The sequence below is a fragment of the Balaenoptera musculus genome, chromosome 13 (assembly GCF_009873245.2).
Source record: "Balaenoptera musculus isolate JJ_BM4_2016_0621 chromosome 13, mBalMus1.pri.v3, whole genome shotgun sequence".
Classification (NCBI taxonomy): domain Eukaryota; kingdom Metazoa; phylum Chordata; class Mammalia; order Artiodactyla; family Balaenopteridae; genus Balaenoptera; species Balaenoptera musculus.
In genome coordinates this window covers 28,161,916-28,181,969 of record NC_045797.1, presented here as the reverse complement: position 1 = coordinate 28,181,969, position 20,054 = coordinate 28,161,916, and the positions used below count along the sequence as shown (strand labels likewise).

Sequence of the window (20,054 nt, the reverse complement as noted above, 5' to 3'; positions counted from 1 at the left end):
TTGAAACTTTTCTTTGACCCAAGTGTTTTTCTGAAGTGTGCTGGTTAATCTCCAAATATTTGGGTATTTTCTAGCTATCTTTCTGTTATTTATTTCCAGGGTTTAATTCCATTTGGTCTGAGAGCAAGCTTTATATGATTTTTATTCTTTAAAATTTTTTAAGATGTGCTTTAATACCCAAAACATGGTCTGTCTTGGTGAATGTTCTTATGAGCTTGAGAAGAATATGTATTACGCTGTTGTTAGATGAAGTATTCTATAAATGTCAATTTGATCTAGCTGATTGATAGCACCATTCAGTTCAACAATATCCTTACTAATTTTCTGCCTCCTGGATCTGTCAATTACTGATAGAGGGGTTTACTAAGAGATTTTATCAGGAAGAGATGTGGCCTTACATAAAATACCTTTTTAGTATCTTTTTAAATACTCATGCATTTTTTCTCACCTGATCTATTACAGTAGTGAATAATTTTAAACAACTTTCTAATACTAATCATCCTTGCATTCTTAACATTACTTTATCCCTGCTTTCTATGCACTTCCGGATTTTGTTTGATATTTTATTATTTATGATTTTTACAACAATATTTGTCTTTAATTGTTCAGGGATTTTACGGTTTCTCTAGTTTTCTTTTTAAACTTAATTTCAGCTACTATATTTTTTTCCATAGTTTTAACACATTCATTAAATCTAATAACTTTCATAAAGAGCCTGGCACAGCTGAGGGAATCATGAGCTTATTAAATATTAGCTAACCTCATTTTATGACCAAATCTCTCTTTTTCTGTTGCTCTAATATTTATCTTATCAATTGCTATTATCTTTTTTTTTAACATCTTTATTGGAGTATAATTGCTTTACGATGGTGTGTTAGTTTCTGCTTTACAACAAAGTGAATCAGCTGTACATATACATATATCCCCATATCTCCTCCCTCTTGCATCTCCCTCCCACCCTCCCTATCCCACCCCTCTAGGTGGACACAAAGCTCTGAGCTTATCTCCCTGTGCTATGCGGCTGCTTCCCACTAGCTATCTATTTTACATTTGGTAGTGTATATATGTCCGTGCCACTCTCTCACTTCATCCCAGCTTACCCTTCCCCCTCCCCATGTCCTCAAGTCCATTCTCTATGTCTGCGTCTTTATTTCTGTCCTGCCCCTAGGGTCTTCAGAACCTTTTTTTTTTTTTTTTCAGTTTTTGAGTCGTTGTTATGTTGACTTCACAAAAATTAACTGAGATATTTTCCATTTTTCTCTATGGTATGGAGTAGTTTAAATTATACAGAAATTATCTGTTTCATGAAAGCCTAAATGAATTCACTGGTAAAATCATGTGAATCTTCCCCAGTTTTAAGAAGTTTTTAATAACTTGTTCATAGTTATGTCAGTTTTCTTTATCTTTTCTTTTTTTAATATTTATTTATTTAGTTGGTTGCACCAGGTCTTAGTTGCAGCACGTGGGCTCCTTAGTTGCGGCTCATGGCTCCTTAGTTGTGGCTCACCGGCTCCTTAGTTGCAGCACACAGGCTCCTTAGTTGTGGCATGCAAACCCTTAGTTGTGGCATGCACCTGGGATCTAGTTCCCTGACCAGGGATTGAACCCGGGCCCCCTGCATTGGGAGTGCCGAGTTTTATCCACTGCGCCACCAGGGAAGTTCTCTTTATCTTTTTGAATCACTTTTTTAATCACATATTTTCCTATAGATCATCAAATTTATTAGCACAGAGTTATACAAAGTATTCTGGGTATTTCATTTCCTCTGATTATGAATTTCAAGTAATTGTGATTTATTTATTCCTTCCTTTCTTCTTTCTTTTCTCCTTCCTTTCCTGCATTCCATCCTTTTTCATTCCTTCCTTCCTTCCTTCTAATTAGGCAAAGTAAATGATTATTTTTAAAATTGCAACACACCCTTGCTTGAAGCCTCTCAAAGACTTTAGTAGGATAAAGTCCAAATTATCTATCATTATAAAACAAAGTGCTTCACAAATTGATATTTACCTACTTCTCTATGTCATTGCTACCCTTATTCTACACCAAAGAAGTATGATTTTATTTTATTATTTCATCTTTTTACATGAAGTTGCCTCACCTAAAAATGTCCCTTACTCCCTCCTCATCCTTTCTCCACCTGGACACCTCCTGCTGGTCCCAAGATATTCCTGCTGGACACCTCCTACTGGGCCTTTTCTGGTAAGTCCTCCCTGAAGGTCTCACAGCTGAGATAAGTACCACTCACCTCTTCTTCTAGACCTGTCAATGTTGATTTCCCTTGGAGCTCAATCCTCACACCTTTTCTCTATCTATATTAAATTCCCAGAAGAAAGCCAGCTCCATGGCATAAAATACCATCTTTACACTTATGAATTCTAAATTTTTATATCCAGCTATGACTTTATCCTGTCAATTTAATCTCTATGATAAATGACTAATAAATACCTCAAGCTTAATACGTGAAAAATGGAAATCTTGATCCTACTACTGCCACTCCACAAAACTGTTATTTTCTCGCTGCTCCCCATCTTAGTTAATCCAGTTTGCTTAGTTTAAGTATCTTGGAATTATCCTTGACTCCATTCTTTCTCTTATAACCTCATACCTAATCTAGCAATAAAACTTGCCATCTCTATCTTCAAAAATATTTCTTACCAGTTCCAACCCTACCACTGTAGTGCAAGTGACCATTATCTCTTACCTAGACTACTCCAATGACCTTTAAATTGGATTCCCTTCTTCCACTCTTACTGACCTATAGTATATTTTCCACATAGCAACTAGTGTTACCCATCATAAATCAGGTTATCACCACCATTTCCAATCTTCTAATGACCTCACATTTCATTTCAAAATAAAATAGAAAGTATTTACTGGGGCCTACAAGTCCAGAAGTCATATGACTCCTGACAATCTTGTCTCTTACCACCCGAACCAATGATAAATACATCACTGCCAGACTGACCCCCTTGCATACTGATCACCTTGAATACACCAATACCTTCTACCATATTGTTACCTCTGACTGGACTGCTTATCTATCAGAAATCCAAGTGATTCAATTTCTTATTTCATTCAGGTCATTTATTTTTCTTCCTAGCTCTTACCACTACCTGACATTATATTAAATTTTTTGTTTGTGTATCATCTATCACCCTCACTAGAATATATGCTGTGTAAAGTCAGGAGACTGGTTTATTGCCTGGTATGTAGCAGATGTTTTATAAAAACCTGGAGAATCAGTGAGAGATTTAATGTATTTATTATATTATGCCAGCATTTTTTGCACAGTTCTTTATAGAACTTACAGTGTCTGTCTTCCCCGTAGATTACAGACTCTAAATCCAAGGACTAAGTAATTTCTCTTCCATATTTTATAGTAGGTACACAAGCAATATTTGTGATGGGGTAAATTAATAAATACCTTCATTCTATTTTGTAAGTAAGGGAATTCTTATAAACAAGGAAAGCTAAGGATACCAGCTTGATTAGGTCACATATGGTAGAAACAAGAAGGAATTCTGCAAGAAAATACCTTGAAGACCTTCTGATTGTTTTTGCCCCTTTTTCAGCATTAAGGTTTCCATCTGCAAGTGAAAGTTTTCTGGAAACAGTAGCTTAGGAAAATACACAATATGTAGCTGTTATAATTGCCATGTTTATACTGAGTTCTGGGTTAGCTGGTCTGAAACAGTCCTGGTAAAAATAAACTTTCAAAGTGTTTTAAGCAATCAGTGTTTCCAATAAGCACTGTCAACATGACCTTTAGTGGTCTCCAGAACTTCTCCTTTACTAAGTATTTAACTGGCTGCTCAACCTCTATGGCTTCCTGTCTGCCTTTAATTTTCCCTCAGCAATTTTAATGCTGGAACAACAAAATACACAAGCCACCCTTTGGGAGGATTTCTGACCATAATTTGAAAAGCCCTTGAAATAAGAAAATTGAGATGGATTAGGGGAAGAATAGCAGTACATATTACATATTCCCCATAGGATAAACAAGTATAAACGAACATCACATTCTAACTCTCTAACTCCTATTTTCTATTGAACACTTAACTATAAGCATCTCCCTCATTTTCTTTCCTAGAGAAATTTTGGCTTCCACATGTAGAAATCATGTAGAAATATTTTTGATAAAATTATTACCCATGCTCCATAATAATGCTAATATTAAGAGTACTTATTAAACTATCCTATTAAACTATCTAAGGAAGGTCATCCTGAAATTCTTAAAGCTCTTGTCATATTTTCATACTAATAATTGGGGCCTCTTTATGAAATAAGTCTTTCCCTCACTAAAAGTGTATCAGTATTACTACAAGGAGACATCACTGAAAAGTTTACAAGTAAAGATACCAACATAATATCATGCATAATTAATTCTGTTGTAAGTAATTTTATAGGGAATTTGAAACAACCCATGGTCACATCATGAATGTGTAACTCATCTAGCAGCTAACCTAATCATAAACATAAAGAATATCTTGTTGTTACACATCTCATTTTTTCCATTTTTTCAGCTTCACTGAGGTACAATTGAAAATAAAATTATAAGACATTTAAAATACATATTGTGGTGATTTGATATTCAAATATATTGTGAAAGGATTTCTTTTCTATCATCTAGTTATTTAACACATTCATCACCTCACATATTTATCTTTTTTTTTTAGTAAGAACATTTAAGTTCTATCCTCTTAGCAAATATTATACAATACAGTATTATCAACTATAGAAACCATGTTTTACATTAGATCCTCAGACCTTATTCCTCTTATAGCTGAAAGTCTGTAGCCCTTTTACCAACTTGTCTCTATTGCCAAACCCACTCTCCCAGTACTACCTGCAACCACTTTTCTACTCTCTGTTTCTATGAGTTTGAATTATTTTTAATATTCAAATGGCAGGATTTCCTCATTTTTCATGAGTGAATAATATTCATATATACATCTATATACACACATACACACATATATATGGATACATACATGGAGAATATGTATATAACATTTTCTTTATCCATTTATCTGTTGATGGACACTTAGGCTGTTTCCATATCTTGGCTACTATGATTAATTCTGCAGTGAACATGGAATTATACATAACTCTTCAAGATAATGATTTCAATTCCTTTCAATACACACTCAGAAGCAGAATTGCCAGATCACACAGTAGTTCTCTTTTTAATTTATTGAGGAAGCTCCATACTGTTTTCCACAGTGGCTGTACCAGCTTACATTCCCACCAACAGTGTACAAGGTTCCCTTTTCTCCACATCCTTGCCAGTATATGTTATCTCTTATATTTTTGATGATAGCCATTCTAACATGTGTTTATCTCAGATATTATCTCACTGCAGTTTTGACTTGCTTTTATTGAAAAGACTATCCTGTCCTCATTGTATATTCTTGGCCCCTTTGTCATAAATTAATTGACAATATATGCATGCATTTATTACTGGGTTCTCCAATCTGTTCCACTGATCTATGTATCTGTCTGTATGCCAATACCATACCGTTTTGATTACTATAGCTTTATAATATAATTTGAAATCAGGAAGTGTGATGCTTCTAGCTTTGTTCTTCTGTCTCAAGATTGCTTTGGCCAGGATCTTTCATATTTTTTTTCTTGGAACAGAAAAAAGAGCAGATCATACCAACAATTTTTATATGTCATAAAATATAATAAGCAATATGAATCAAACTGGATTTCTTCTCTTAAATCCATTCTCAAGGGAAGGTACCAATAAATAGGAAAAGAGAACAAAATGATTGAAAAAAGGAGATACCATAAACATAAATCATGATTTCAACTCTACCGCTTCATATCTAATTAACAACTTCTAGATTTCAAAAGAGTGACATAGATTTGTTTCAGAACTAAAATAATCAAACAATAACAACAATAACAAACTCCCAAAGCATACATGTTGCTCATTATGTCAGAATCTACCATTTTAGTTTAAGATATTGCCCTGTTACTCTTTCTGCTTAATATTTATTTAAAGCTCACATAGCAATATGAATGAGTTTCTTAAGGCTCTTTACTCTCCAGAAACTCATCTACCATCAATTCTTCTTTTGCTCTATAAGAGTGTCATTTTTTCCATTTAATCCAACACTGCATCAAAACTAGTCCTGTGGCCTTGTAAGATGATTATAAAATTGCTAACTACAATAGCAAGGGACAGAAATTCCTCACTAAAATGTAAAGTTAAAAGAAAAAAAACTGGACCCAGGACACAGAAAAGAAAGGATAGCTAAATTAAAAATTTTAATCTGCTGTTGATTTCAGCTGCAACCACTCTTTTCTAGACCATATTTAAAAATACTTGACTGTCAGGTGGTCAACTGAGGAAATAGTAATTTTCATGAATGAAATATAAGGAAGATTTAGTGGACACAGCTGTAGACTGTTTTTAGTTTAAACACCCCAAAATTAGCATTGGTATTTGCTTTCCTAAGGAAATCATAAGGACTTATTTCGAAGACCATGTATGACTTATGGGAGAAACAAAGCCGTGTTAGGTAGAATGCCCCAGCACACCAGAAGCACTTCTACAGTAATGTAGGGCTTTCTCACCTTAAAAGTCGTGGTGCCATAGAGCTTGGTGGTGTGGACTGTCTCTGGAAGCACATTAGTGATATTGGTGATGAATTCTTCCAAGTACTTACAGGATTTCTCCAAGTGTGTTGTATTGATAATAATCTGGACAAGCTGGAAAATAACAAGAACATGTAAGAGTAATTTGACTATTCACCCTAGGATGAATGGCTCAATATGAATCTTCTGGTACAAGAAAAACAAAAGGCATAATGGCAGAGGCCATCTGTATTCTATAAAAAGTTAATGTTAGAGCACAGGCTTAGGTATCACTTCCTCTGTGAAGATTCCCCTGACTTCCCAAAGCATCTTATATTTCCCCCTAATATAGGAGCAATTTTCACTATTTTAAACTTGTTTTCTTCTATTCAAAATAAAGACTAGGCTAAGATCAAAAACTGATAGTGTTTAGCATAGTACCTGGCAATAAATAATTGCCAAATGCATGAAATAAATGAACTCCAATTAAAAAAACAAGAATGACTGAAATGTCAAGACGTTTCAAAATTAGGCATGATGAACACAGGAATGTTGGAACAGGTTGCAGTATATTAACAAACTACATTAGTTTGTGAAAGAAAAAAACATGAGCACTGAAGTCAGAGAAACCAGGGAGCAACTACTTACAAAATTATTGATATTGAGAAAGTTACTTAACTTCTCTAAGCCTCTTTCTTTACCTGTAAAATGTTAACAATAATTTCTAAATCACAGAATTATTATGAAAGTTAAATATTCTTTTGTTAATACTATTTCCTTTTCTTACAGAGGAGATCCTTAAACAAGGCAATACTGGTAAGATAAAAAGTCATCTATAAATTACTTTGAGAGGAGGATAAGGAAGAATACTACTGTCTGTGTAGAATTAAAGCCTGTAAAGCACTGCACAATTCATTTTCTAAGATCGTCCTCCCAGCAACCTGAAGAAGTAAGTTAAGTGGGCATAATTATTACTTCCATTCTACTACAAGAGAAAAAAGAAAAAATGAACTGATTTACTCTAGATCATGTAACATTAAAACTGGGATTCAAATCCAAGTAATCAACCTTCAAGTTATGGACCTCATTCAGATTCAATGGAGAAATTAAACCCTTTACAGACAAGCAAAAGTTAAGAGAATTCAGCACCACCAAACCAGCTTTACAACAAATGCTAAAGGAACTTCTCTAGGCAGGAAACAAAAGAGAAGGAAAAGACCTACAAAAAAACCCCCAAACAACTAAGAAAATGGTAATAGGAACACACATATTGATAATTACCTTAAATGTAAATGGATTAAATGCTCCAACCAAAAGACATAGACTGACTGAATGGATACAAAAACAAAACCTATACATAAGCTGCCTACAAGAGACCCACTTCAGACCTAAGGACACATACAGACTGAAAGGGAAGGGATGGAAAAAGATATTCCATGCAAATGGAAATAAAAAGAAAGCTGGAGTAGCAATTCTCATATCAGACAAAATAGACTTTAAAATAAAGACTATTACAAGAGACAAAGAAGGACACTACAAAATGATCAAGGTATGAATCCAAGAAGAAGATATAACATTGTAAATATTAATGCACCCAACATAGGAGCATCTCAATACATAAGGCAAATGCTGACAGCCATAAAAGGGGAAATCAACAGTAACACAGTAATAGCAGGGGGCTTTAACACCCCACTGTCACCAATGGACAGATCATCCAAAATGAAAATAAATAAGGAAACATAAGCTTTAAATAACATTAAACAAGTTGGACTTAATTGATACTTATATGACATTCCATCCAAAAACAACAGAATACACTTTTTTCTCAAGTGCTCATGGAACATTCTCCAGGATAGATCATATCTTAGGTCACAAATCAGGCCTTGGTAAATTTAAGAAAATTGAAATCATATCAGGTATCTTTTCCGACCACAACACTATGAGACTGGATATCAATTACAGGAAAAAATCTGTAAAGAATACAAACACATGGACGCTAAACAATACACTATTTAATAACCAAGAGATCACTGAAGAAATAAAAGAGGAAATCAAAAATATACCTAGAACAAATGACAATGATAATACGATGACCCAAAACCTATGGGATGCAGCAAAAGCAGTTCTAAGAGGGAAGTTCATAGCAATACAATCCTACCACAAAAAACAAGAAACATCTCAAATAAACAAGCTAACCTTACACCTAAAGCAATTAGAGAAAGAAGAACAAAAAAACTCCCAAGGTTAGCAGAAGGAAAGAAATCATAAAGGTCAGATCAGAAGTAAATTAAAAAGAAATGAAGGAAACAGCAGCAAAGATCAGTAAAACTAAAAGCTGGTTCTTTGAGAAGATAAACAAAATTGATAAACCATTAGCCAGCCTTATCAAGAAAAAAAAGAAGACTCAAATCAACAGAATTAGAAATGAAAAAGGAGAAGTAACCACTGACACTGCAGAAATACAAAGGATCATGAGAGATTACTGCAAGCAACTATAAGCTAATAAAATGGACAATCTGGAAGAAATGGACAAATTCTTAGAAAAGCACAACATTCCAAGACTGAAACAGGAAGAAATAGAAAATATAAACAGACCAATCAAAAGCACTGAAATTGAAACTGTGATGAAAAATCTTGCAACAAACAAAAGCCCAGGACCAGATGGCTTCACAGGCGAATTCTATCAAACATTTAGAGAAGAGCTAACACCTATCCTTCTCAAACTCTTCCAAAATAGAGCAGAGGGCGGAACACGCTGAAACTCATTCTACAAGGCCACCATCACCCTGATACCAAAACCAGACACAGATGTCACAAAAGAAGAAAACTGCAGGCCAATATCAATGATGAACATACATCCAAATATCCTCAACAAAATACTAGCAAACAGGATCCAACAACACATTAAAAGGATCCTACACCATGATCAAGTGGGGTTTATCCCAGGAATGAATGCAAGGATTCTTCAATATACACAAATTAATCAATGTGATAAAACATATTAACAAATTAGAGGAGAAAAACCATATGATCATCTCAATAGATGCAGAAAAAGCTTTTGACAAAATTCAACACCCATTTATGATAAAAAAAAAACTCTAGAGAGTGGCATAGAGGGAACCTACCTCAACATAATAAAGACCATATATGACAAAACCACAGCCAACATCGTTCTGAATGGTAAAAAACTGAAAGCATTTCCTCTAAGATCAGGAACAAGACAAGGTTGCCCACTCTCACCACTATTATTCAACATAGTTTTGGAAGTGTTAGCCACAGCAATCAGAGAAGACAAAGAAATAAAAGGAATCCAATTCAGAAAAAAAGTAAAACGTCACTGTTGCAGATGACATGGTACTATACACAGAGAATCCTAAAGATGCAACCAGAAGACCACTAGAGCTAATCAATGAATTTGGTAGAGTAGCAGGATACAAAATTAATGCACAGAAATGTCTTGCTTTCCTATACACCAATGATGAAAAATTTGAAAGAGAAATTAAGAAAACACTCCCATTTACCACTGCAACAAAAAGAATAAAATACCTAGGAATAAACCTACAAAAGGAGACAAAAGACCTGCATGCAGAAAACTATAAGACACTGATGAAAGAAATTAAATATGATACAAATAGATGGAGAGATATACCATGTTCTTGGATTGGAAGAATCAACATTGTGAAAATGACTCTACTACCAAAGCAATCAACAGATTCAGTGCATTCCCTATCAAACTACCAATGGCATTTTTCACAGAACTAGAACAAAAAATTTCACAGTTTGTATGGAAACACAAAAGACCCCGAATAGCCAAAGCAATCTTGAGAAACAAAAACGGAGCTGGAGGAATCAGGTTCCCTGAGTTCAGACTATATTACAAAGCTACAGTAATCAAGACAGTATGGTATTGGCACAAAAACAGAAATATAGATCAATGGAACAGGATAGAAAGCCCAGAGGTAACCCCACGCACATATGGTCACCTTATATTTGATAAAGGAGGCAAGAAGATACAATAGAGAAAATACAGCCTCTTCAGTAAGTGGTGCTGGGAAAACTGGACAGCTACGTGTAAAAGAATGAAATTAGAACACTTCCTAACACCATACACAAAAATAAACTCAAAATGGATTAAAAACCTAAATGTAAGGCCAGACACTATCAAACTCTTAGAGGAAAACATAGGAAGAACACTCTTTGACATAAATCACAGCAAGATCTTTTTAGGGCCACCTCTTAGAGAAATGGATATAAAAACAAAAATAAACAAATGGGACCTAATGAAACTTAAAAGCTTTTGCACAGCAAAGGAAACCATAAACAAGACGAAAAGACAGCCCTCAGAATGGGAGAAAATATTTGCAAATGAATCAACGGACAAAGGATTAATCTCCAAAATATATAAACAGCTCATGCAGCTCAATATTAAAAAAACAAACAACCCAATCCAAAAATGGGCAGAAGACCTAAATAGACATTTCTCCAAAGAAGATATAACATATTCTCAACAAACACATGAAAGAATGCTCAACACCATTAATCATTAGAGAAATGCAAATGAAAACTACAATGAGGTATCACCTCACACCAGTCAGAATAGCCATCATTAAAAAATCTACAAACAAGAAATGCTGGAGAGGGTGTGGAGAAAAGGGAACCCTCTTGCACTGTTGGTGGGAATGTAGATTGATACAGCCACTATGGAGAACAGTATGGAGGTTCCTTAAAAAACTAAAAGTAGAACTACCATATGACCCAGCAATCCCACTCCTGGGCATATACCTGAGAAAACCATAATTCAAAAAAAGTCATGTACCACAATATTCATTGCAGCATTATTTACAATAGCCAGGACATGGAAGCAACTTAAGTGTCCATCGACAGATGAATGGATAAAGAAGATGTGGAGATATGTACAATGGAATATTACTCAGCCATAAAAAGAAACGAAATTGAGTTATTTGGAGTGAGGTGGATGGACCTAGAGTCTGTCATTCAGAGTGAAGTAAGTCAGGAAGAGAAAAACAAATATCATATGCTAACACATATATATGGAATCTAAAATTTTAAAAAAATGGTTCTGATGAACCTAGGGGCAGGATGGGAATAAAGTAGGAGACGTAGAGAATGGACTTGAGGACACAGGGAGGGAGAAGGGTAAGCTGGGAAGAAGTGAGAGAGTAGTATTTACATATATACACTACCAAATGTAAAATAGATAGCTCTTGGGAAGCAGCTATATAGCACAGGGAGATCAGCTGGGTGCTTTGTGACCACCTAGCAGGGTGGGATAGGGAGGGTGAGAGGGAGACGCAAGAGGGAGGGGATATGGGGATATATGTATACACATAGCTGATTCACTTTGCTATACAGCGGAAACTAACACAACATTGTAAAGCAGTTATACCCCAATAAAGATGTTAAAAAAAAATAGTTTGAATTTAGAGACTTTGAGTTTTGGACACAAATTCCATCACCTATAAAATTACCCAAAACATCAGCTTTTTAACTTTAGAGTGCTCTAGGAAAAAACACCCACCAAAATAAGCAATTCCTTTCCTCACCTTCTTCCTTTCAACATGTTTCTCCTTCAGAGGAGGACAAAATTTTTAAAATTTAAATTTAAATTTAAAAATTTAAATTGTCTACATTAAGTCACTCTTCTTCATGAGTGGGAAGGTGGCTAGTGGCAAGGTTGTCGTGATAGGGAAGCCAGAAAAGGAAGAGAGTTAATTTGGGGAACTGAAAATTTTCTATTTTAAAATGAGCATTACCTATAGGGAACACATTCTATCTATCAAAAGAAATCCTAATAATAAGGAGGAATCGTGTCATGTTATAGAAATAAAAAACAGTGGCAGTCAAAGAGAAAATTGTCGTGTTTTGCAGGATATTGGCAGTTAAAAAAAAAAATAAAGAGGCGGCTTCACTGGGTACAGTAGTAATTTCCCACGACTTTTTAAAGATCTGTCAACACAAAAGATCACCATGAATTACATCAATTGGCTGTCAGTCACTTTTGAAATGTTTCATTGCTGAGCATAGAATAGACTATTAAAACACTCTAGGATTACAGTAGATACCATGTCATTTTCAAAGGGAATATTGTCTGTTAATGAGGTCTAAGTGATCTCTACTCCCAAATGACAGCTAACCAAAATCCTTAAAACGGCATTTACAAATGTGAAGCCAGATGCTTTGAGAGTAATTTTGAACTTAAGGGTGAAATGAAGCAATTTCAAGTATCAACTTCCATCAGAGTTTGAGCTCCTTTGATATTTTTAACCCCTACTTCCCCCTCTCTTACAAAAATATATCACTGTAGCCAGCCAAACTGTCCTTATTGTTTCAAGGACATGGAACTAACAATGTATTAAGATGTTGGTTATATCTTATATAAAGTGGAGTTCTATGAAACTTGTCCAGAAGAAAAGAAAACACTATAAAGCAAACAAACACCTCTCACAGCTAAATGACAGAAGTCACTTAGGCTAAAAACCATTAAGAAGCAGAAATTTTTTCTGTCTTTACTTCCTAGTATCAGAGAGAATCTAATAAGGAAGGCACAGATTAGACTGTGGAAGTCACTTCTTTTCCAACCCTGCTCCGATTACCGCAGCAGAGTCTGAACCATGATCACAGAAGATATTCATATTCTTGACCAACTCCAGGGAAAAAAAAGACTTCATCTTCTTCAATACTTCAAAACTAAGCCCTAAATTCCACGAATTTAGGTGTCCATTCCCAATTATAAATTACTTCGGGGGTATACACATCTACTTGTAATTAGGATCAATATTATCTTGTTTCCCAAATCAGAGAATTTAGTACATTGAAGCTCCAAATGGACTAATCCAAACCAAGAAAATGACTCCTCTCCACACCATCAATGCCTCTCAAATAGTGATTTGCAGGAAGATGAAGAACTAAATAACAGCCTTGGTTCTCATTTACAAAAATAAGCTATCCATAAGACTTCAAGGAATTTTATCTCCATTTCACCCCAGCAAGGGTATAAAAAGCTGTGTCAGCTACTCATTTTATACCCTCTCCAAGGCAAATACATAAACTGCTAAAATACTTGGAACTCCTGGTTTCAAATTCAATGGTCTAGTACAGAGCTTATATTTGAAAAGACTTATGTATAAAATGTTTTAACATAATATTAGCAATATCACTGCTGTTAACAATTGGGGATGAAGAAAAATGGTATGTGGGAGATAAATAACACAGGACAGAGCCATATGGTCATCAATCCAGACTATAATAAAAACAAAGGGTGAATACAAATCATTGGTCATTTATTCAGGTCTCCTGGGGCATTATTATACTCATAAAAGTATAAGTATTCAATATGGTATCACTACCAGGACCTCTAAATTTCTTTAACTTTGCCCTAAGAACCTACCTACCTACTTTCTTTTTTTCTTTCTTTCTTCTCTCTTTCATTAATTAATAACTCCTATGTGCCATGGAACTGGGATAGAGCTGTCCACAGTTATACACAAGACAAAGTCCCTGGCTTCATGGATATTACAGTAAACACATACACATATAAACATATAGTATGATGGCAGGTGGTAATAAGCACTGGAAATAGAAGGCAGGATAAAGAGTTACAAGGGGATGTTAGATCTGAGCTATTTTGAGACAGGGTGGTCAAGGAGGGCTCCTTAAGGAAATAACAGTTGAGTAGGGACTTAAGTGAAGGTATACTGCTATCATCTGTAATAAATAAATTCTTTTAAATCTAATTTATATTTTAAGGCTTTCTATCAATACATCCTTCACAAAAAAACAGAGTATCCTTTGATTCATCATAAACCTTCTTCCAAATTTAACTAATTCTCTGATATTCTGAGATTAATAAACTAGTGGTTTATTTCCTTTCTCTCCATGATATCATTTTTAAATTAGTGTAGTGAAAAAGCAAAGGTTTAGAAAAAAAGAAATCTTATTTTAAAACTTACTTCAAATCTTTTTTTTTTTAATTATAGTTGATATACAATGTTGTATTAGTTTCAGGTATACAGCAAAGTGATTAAGTTTTACATATTATATATATTTTTTTCAGATTCTTTTCCCATATATTGATAGGTTATTACAGAGTATTGAGTAGAGTTCCCTGTGCTATACAGCAGGTCCTTGTTGATTATCTATTCTATATATAGTAGTGTGTATATGTTAATCCCAATCTCCTAATTTATCCCTCCCCCTCAACTTTCCCCTCTGGTAACCATAAGTTTCTAAGTCTGTGAGTCTGTTTCTATTTTGTAAGTAAGTTCATTTGCATCATTTTTTAGATTCCACATATAAGTGATATCATATGATATCTGCCTTTGTCTGACTTCCTTCACGTAGTATGATAATCACTAGGTCCATCCTTGTTGCTGCAAATGGCATTATTTCATTCTTTTTATGGCTGAGTAATATTCTGTTGTATAAATATACCACATCTTCTTTATCCATTCATCTGTTGATGGACATCTAGTTTGCTTCCATGTGTGGGCTATTGTAAATAGTGCTGCTGTAAACACTGGGGTGCACATATCTTTTCAAAGTATGGTTTTCTCTGGATGTATGTCCAGGATTGGGATTGCAGGATCATATGGTAGCTCTATTTTTAGTTTTTTAAGGAACCTCCATACTGTTCTCCATAGTGCTGTACCAATTTATATTCCCACCAACGGTGTAGGAGGGTTCCTTTTTCTCCACACTCTCTCCAGCATTGATTAATTGCAGACTTTTTGATCTTATTTTTAAAAGAAAATGTATTTCAAAATTTATCTCCAATCTCATTTGCAAACTACTTACTGGTTGAGTGGCCTTAAGCAAAGTTACTGTCTTTCATCACCTTAAAATTGAAATAATAATATCAATGTCATATCAAGGAAATAATAAATATTTTATAAATAATTAAATATAAATACTAATATAAGGAATAAAGTATTGAGTGTTAAATATACCAAATTCATGGGAGCTATTATTGATATGGACTTACTACTATATTATAGATCCAGCTAAAAGTGGCTTATATGGCTTAAGAAAATATATAACCATGCTGGCTAGTCTCACTTTAATTTATATCCACTAGCCAAAGGGGGCACTTAATGCTATGAATTAATCACATCATCGGTCATGAACTAATTCTCTTTTCCAAACACCCAGAGATACCGTCTCTTCTCCAGAGATACCTTAAACCCAACATTTGTCTCCACTTTTAGCTGAAGACCTTTCTTTCACTGGGAAAACTGAGCGTTTGGAGAGCGACACCGTAACATATTCACAACCACCACCATCTGCATCCACATACTCTTGATTCTCATCTGTTACCAGAGGTGAACTTTACACTACCTAAAACCAATCTCTTTAATTGTGCATGAGATTCTAAACTCTCTCTCCTACTTAAGCACAGTACTCCAGAGATTTCCCCCTTTCTCCTACATCATCAGCTTTTTGCTTTCTATTGCATCATTCTCATCATAAATAACATGCTTCTCCTATTAAACTTCTCCTATTAAAAAAAAAGCTTTTAATTAACCGACCTCGCCTGCCAGCTACGACCTCATTTCCTTACTTAACCTCTGTAACAAAATTCCCTGAAAGAGTTGTCTTATATACAGTTGCCAATTCCTCTCTCCCCATTCTTTAAAATTTTTAATATAAATAAATGCTTTATTTTAAAAAGTTTTATATTTACAAAATAGATGCAAACAGTTCCCAAACAAACCACACCCAGTTCCCCCTACTGTTTACATCTTACATTACTATGGTATGCTTGCCATAACTAAGGAACAAACATCAGTACATTACTATTAACTGAACAACACACCTTATTCAGGTGTCACTAGTTTTCCCCTGATGTTCTTAACTGTTTTCAGGAGCCCATCTAAGATATCACATTACATTTATTTGTCCTATCTCCTTAGCCTCCTCTGGTCTGTGACAGTTTCTCACACTTTGCTTGTTTATGATGACCATGAAGTTTTGAGGAGTACTGGTTAGGTATTTTGTAGAATGTCCTTCAATTTGGGTTTGTTTAACGTTTTTCTCATGGTTAGACTAAGGTCATGGGTTTGCAAGGAAGACCACAGAGGTGAAATGCCTTCTCATCACATCATATCAAAGGTACATGCCATCAACACAACTTATCACTGATGATGTTAACCTTGATCACCTGACTGAAATAGTGTTTGTCATGTTTCTTCACTGTAAAGTAACTTTTTCCCTCCTTCCACACTCTGCTTTTGGGAAGTAAGTCACTAAGAACAACATACACACAAGGGGTGGGAAGCTAAGCTCCAACCCTGGAAGGGCTAATATCCATGTAAATTGTTTGAAATTCTTCTGTGTAGGACTCATTCTCTTTTAAACCTACTCCATCAGGAGTTTCCTACCATCATTCTATTAAAAATGCTCTTATCAAGGTCATCATCTTACTCCAAGTTGCTAAGTCCAATGGTAATTCTTAATCTTCAGTTTACTTGATGTATCCCCAATATTTATCATAATTGTCCACTCCTTCCTTCTTGATATACTTTCTTCACTTGGCTTCCAGGACACCATACTCTAGTGTTTCTGTTTTTATTTTTTGTTGTTGTTGTTGCTGTTTCTTACTTCTCTAGTAGCTCCTTCCCAACTCCATTCCAGGTTCCTCTTTTCCCCTGGCTTCTTAATATGAAAGAGCCCAAGGGTTCAATTCTTTAAAAAAAAAAAAAATTATTTATTTATTTTTGTCTGCATTGGGTCTTAGTTGCAGCATGCAGGATCTTTCATTGCGGCACGCAGGCTTCTCTCTAGTTGTGGCGTGCAGGCTCCAGAGCGCGTGGGCTCATTAATTGAGGTGTGCAGGCTCTCTAGTTGTGGTGTGCAGGCTCAGTTGCCCTGCAGCATGTGGGATCTTAGTTCCACGACCACAGGAATCGAACCCACATCCCCTGCATTGGAAGGTGGATTCCTAACCACTGGACCACCAGGGAAGTCCCCCAAGGGTTCAATTCTTTACCCTTTTCTCCACTTTTACAAATTCCCTTAGCAATAGTATCCAGTCAGGTGGTTATAAATATCATTTTTATGCTCCCAACTTTTTATCTCCCGGCCGAACCGCCTTCTCAAACTCTAAACCCATATATACAACTGTTAACTCAGTATCTCAAACTGTATGTCTAATAGACACTACAAATTGAATATGTCCAAAACCAAATTCCCAATCTTCCTCCACCCCAAATTTAGCTCTAATTGAAGTTTTTGCCATCATAGCACATGGTATATGCAGCCTTCTAGTTGATCAGATAAAAAAAATTGAGGGGTTATCTTCAATTCCTCACTTTCTTGCTTCCTTTACTTTTAACCATCAAGAAACTATGCTGGCTCTACAGTCCAAATAGGACCACTTGTCACCACCTCTATCACCCAAGTTTCCATCAAGTCTTGCTGGATTACTGTCATAGCTTCCTAACTGGTCTCCCTGCTTATACCCTACAGTTTATTCTCAATACCATAGTCAATGTGATCCTTTTTGAATATGTCAGATGATGCCACTAATCAAAATCCTGCCATGGCTCCCATTTCATACAAAATAAAAGCCAAACTCTTTATAATGGCCTACCATGAACCCCTGGTACCTCTCTGACCTAATCTACTGTTTCTCTCCCCCTTACTCACTCTATTCCAGCTACCTCAGCTTCCTTATTATTCCCTAAACTTGCCAATAACTTAACTACCTTCAGACCTTTGCTCTAGTTCTAACTTCTGTCAAGAATGCTCTTTCCCCTTCAATAATAACTTACTGTCAAGATGTTGCTCTTTTTAATAAGACCAACCTTGAACCTCCACCAGACTGCTGATTTCCTTAACCCAGGTTCTTTCTCTTTCTCCATAGCATTCACGACCTTTCATCATACTAGATGATTTACTTATTTATTTTCTGTACCATTTATTACCTGTTTTCTGCCACTAGAATATAAGCAAGAATCTCTTTTGTTGATGTTCTTGTTGTTTACTTATTTATTCTTAAGACTTAGATCAGTACCTGTCACATAGTAGGCACTCAATAAATATTGTAAAGTTAATTAACAGGACATCTTGTTCTAATCTTCTGACTTCTCTTATTTGAAAAACTCCATTTCTATACTAGCCCTAACAACCACTGTTTACCTGCCCAGACCTCTTTCTTAGTAACAGGCAATATGCACTGAGTATTTGCAATGAACCAGGCACTATTCTAAGCACTTTACATGTTCATTTAATCTTCACAACAATCCTATGAAATACATGCTACTATTGTCCCCATTTTACACATAAAGCCAAGCAATCTGCCCAAGAACACATTTATTAAGGGGAGAACCAGAACTGGAACCTGGGAAGTCTGCTTTAGAACATAGACTCTTGACTGACCTTCTTCTCACAGACCTGGAAGAAGCAGCCCTAGGAAAACAGCTGTGTCTGTTGACTGAACTAGAGATCATCACTTAGGGTCTGAGAATACAAGGCATTCAAGTTACAGTAGGTGCTAGAACTGAAAGGTAATGTAGAGTTGGCTTAACATGGGGAAGGAAGCCATGAGAAAAGCATGAAAGCCAGTATATAGAGGGAAAGAGATAAAAGAATAGAGCATATGGACAGAAAAAATAAGAGATAAGATACCATATAACCTCAAATCAAGACAGGCAGAAAGATATTAGCTTATACAAACTTTTAAATACTAAAAGAATTGTTTACCCGGTAACCAGAAATAGGATTCTGTGAGTTTTGAGTGCTTATAATACTTTTATCATTTGAGTGGATATCTGCTCCTGTTACAAAATCACCTCTAACTAGAACAATTTCCATGTTACCATGGACCGCCTGTAAAAATCTCTATCTTTGTTATGATGCAATAATTAAATCAATATGGAAAGTAGTACACTATAGTAAAAGTGGGTAAGTTTGGGGAAAAAAATAACCTGAACTTAGGTCTCATTTCTATCATTTTGCTAGCTTGGGCATTCTCCTTGAACTTTAATTACACCTTCTATAAAATGGGAATAATAACATATGCCCAGCCTTTTTCAAATGTTATTGTAATAAATAAGATGATTATCTGTGAATGGACACTGAAGAATATAAATTGTTCCACAAACGCTACCTATTACTGATGATGATTCCAGATGTGAAATCACTTTAGTTACCTATAAAGAAGGATATAATGTCCTCCCTTTCATAAAAGGTGAATAATATAGTTAATCAAAGATTTACTGGTTGGTGATGAAAAAAATCACTGGTTTTGTATGTGTCTATACAGGTACACACCACCATCATAGCCAAAATAAATAAACATGTGTGGATGTTCCTTCATTCATATGTAAAGATTTTGATAACAAAAGTATTTTTGCCGAAAAAGATCCAGTGACTTAGGAATAACATTTAGCATTCACTGAAATGATGTCAAGAACTATGACACAGTACTTCTTGATAAGCTCCTACTGCTT

The 20,054-nt window shown here is 35.2% G+C and overlaps 1 protein-coding gene across 2 annotated transcripts in view; it reads right to left on the bottom strand.

The window, feature by feature from the left end:
* Window positions 1-20,054, bottom strand: part of EXOC6B (exocyst complex component 6B) — a 714,846-nt gene that overhangs the window by 289,962 nt on the left and 404,830 nt on the right. For both annotated transcript variants that reach the window (XM_036873122.1, XM_036873124.1), the window contains exon 17: window positions 6,586-6,720. In XM_036873122.1, the coding sequence (XP_036729017.1) occupies window positions 6,586-6,720 (135 nt within the window). The remainder of the gene's footprint in view (window positions 1-6,585; window positions 6,721-20,054) is intronic.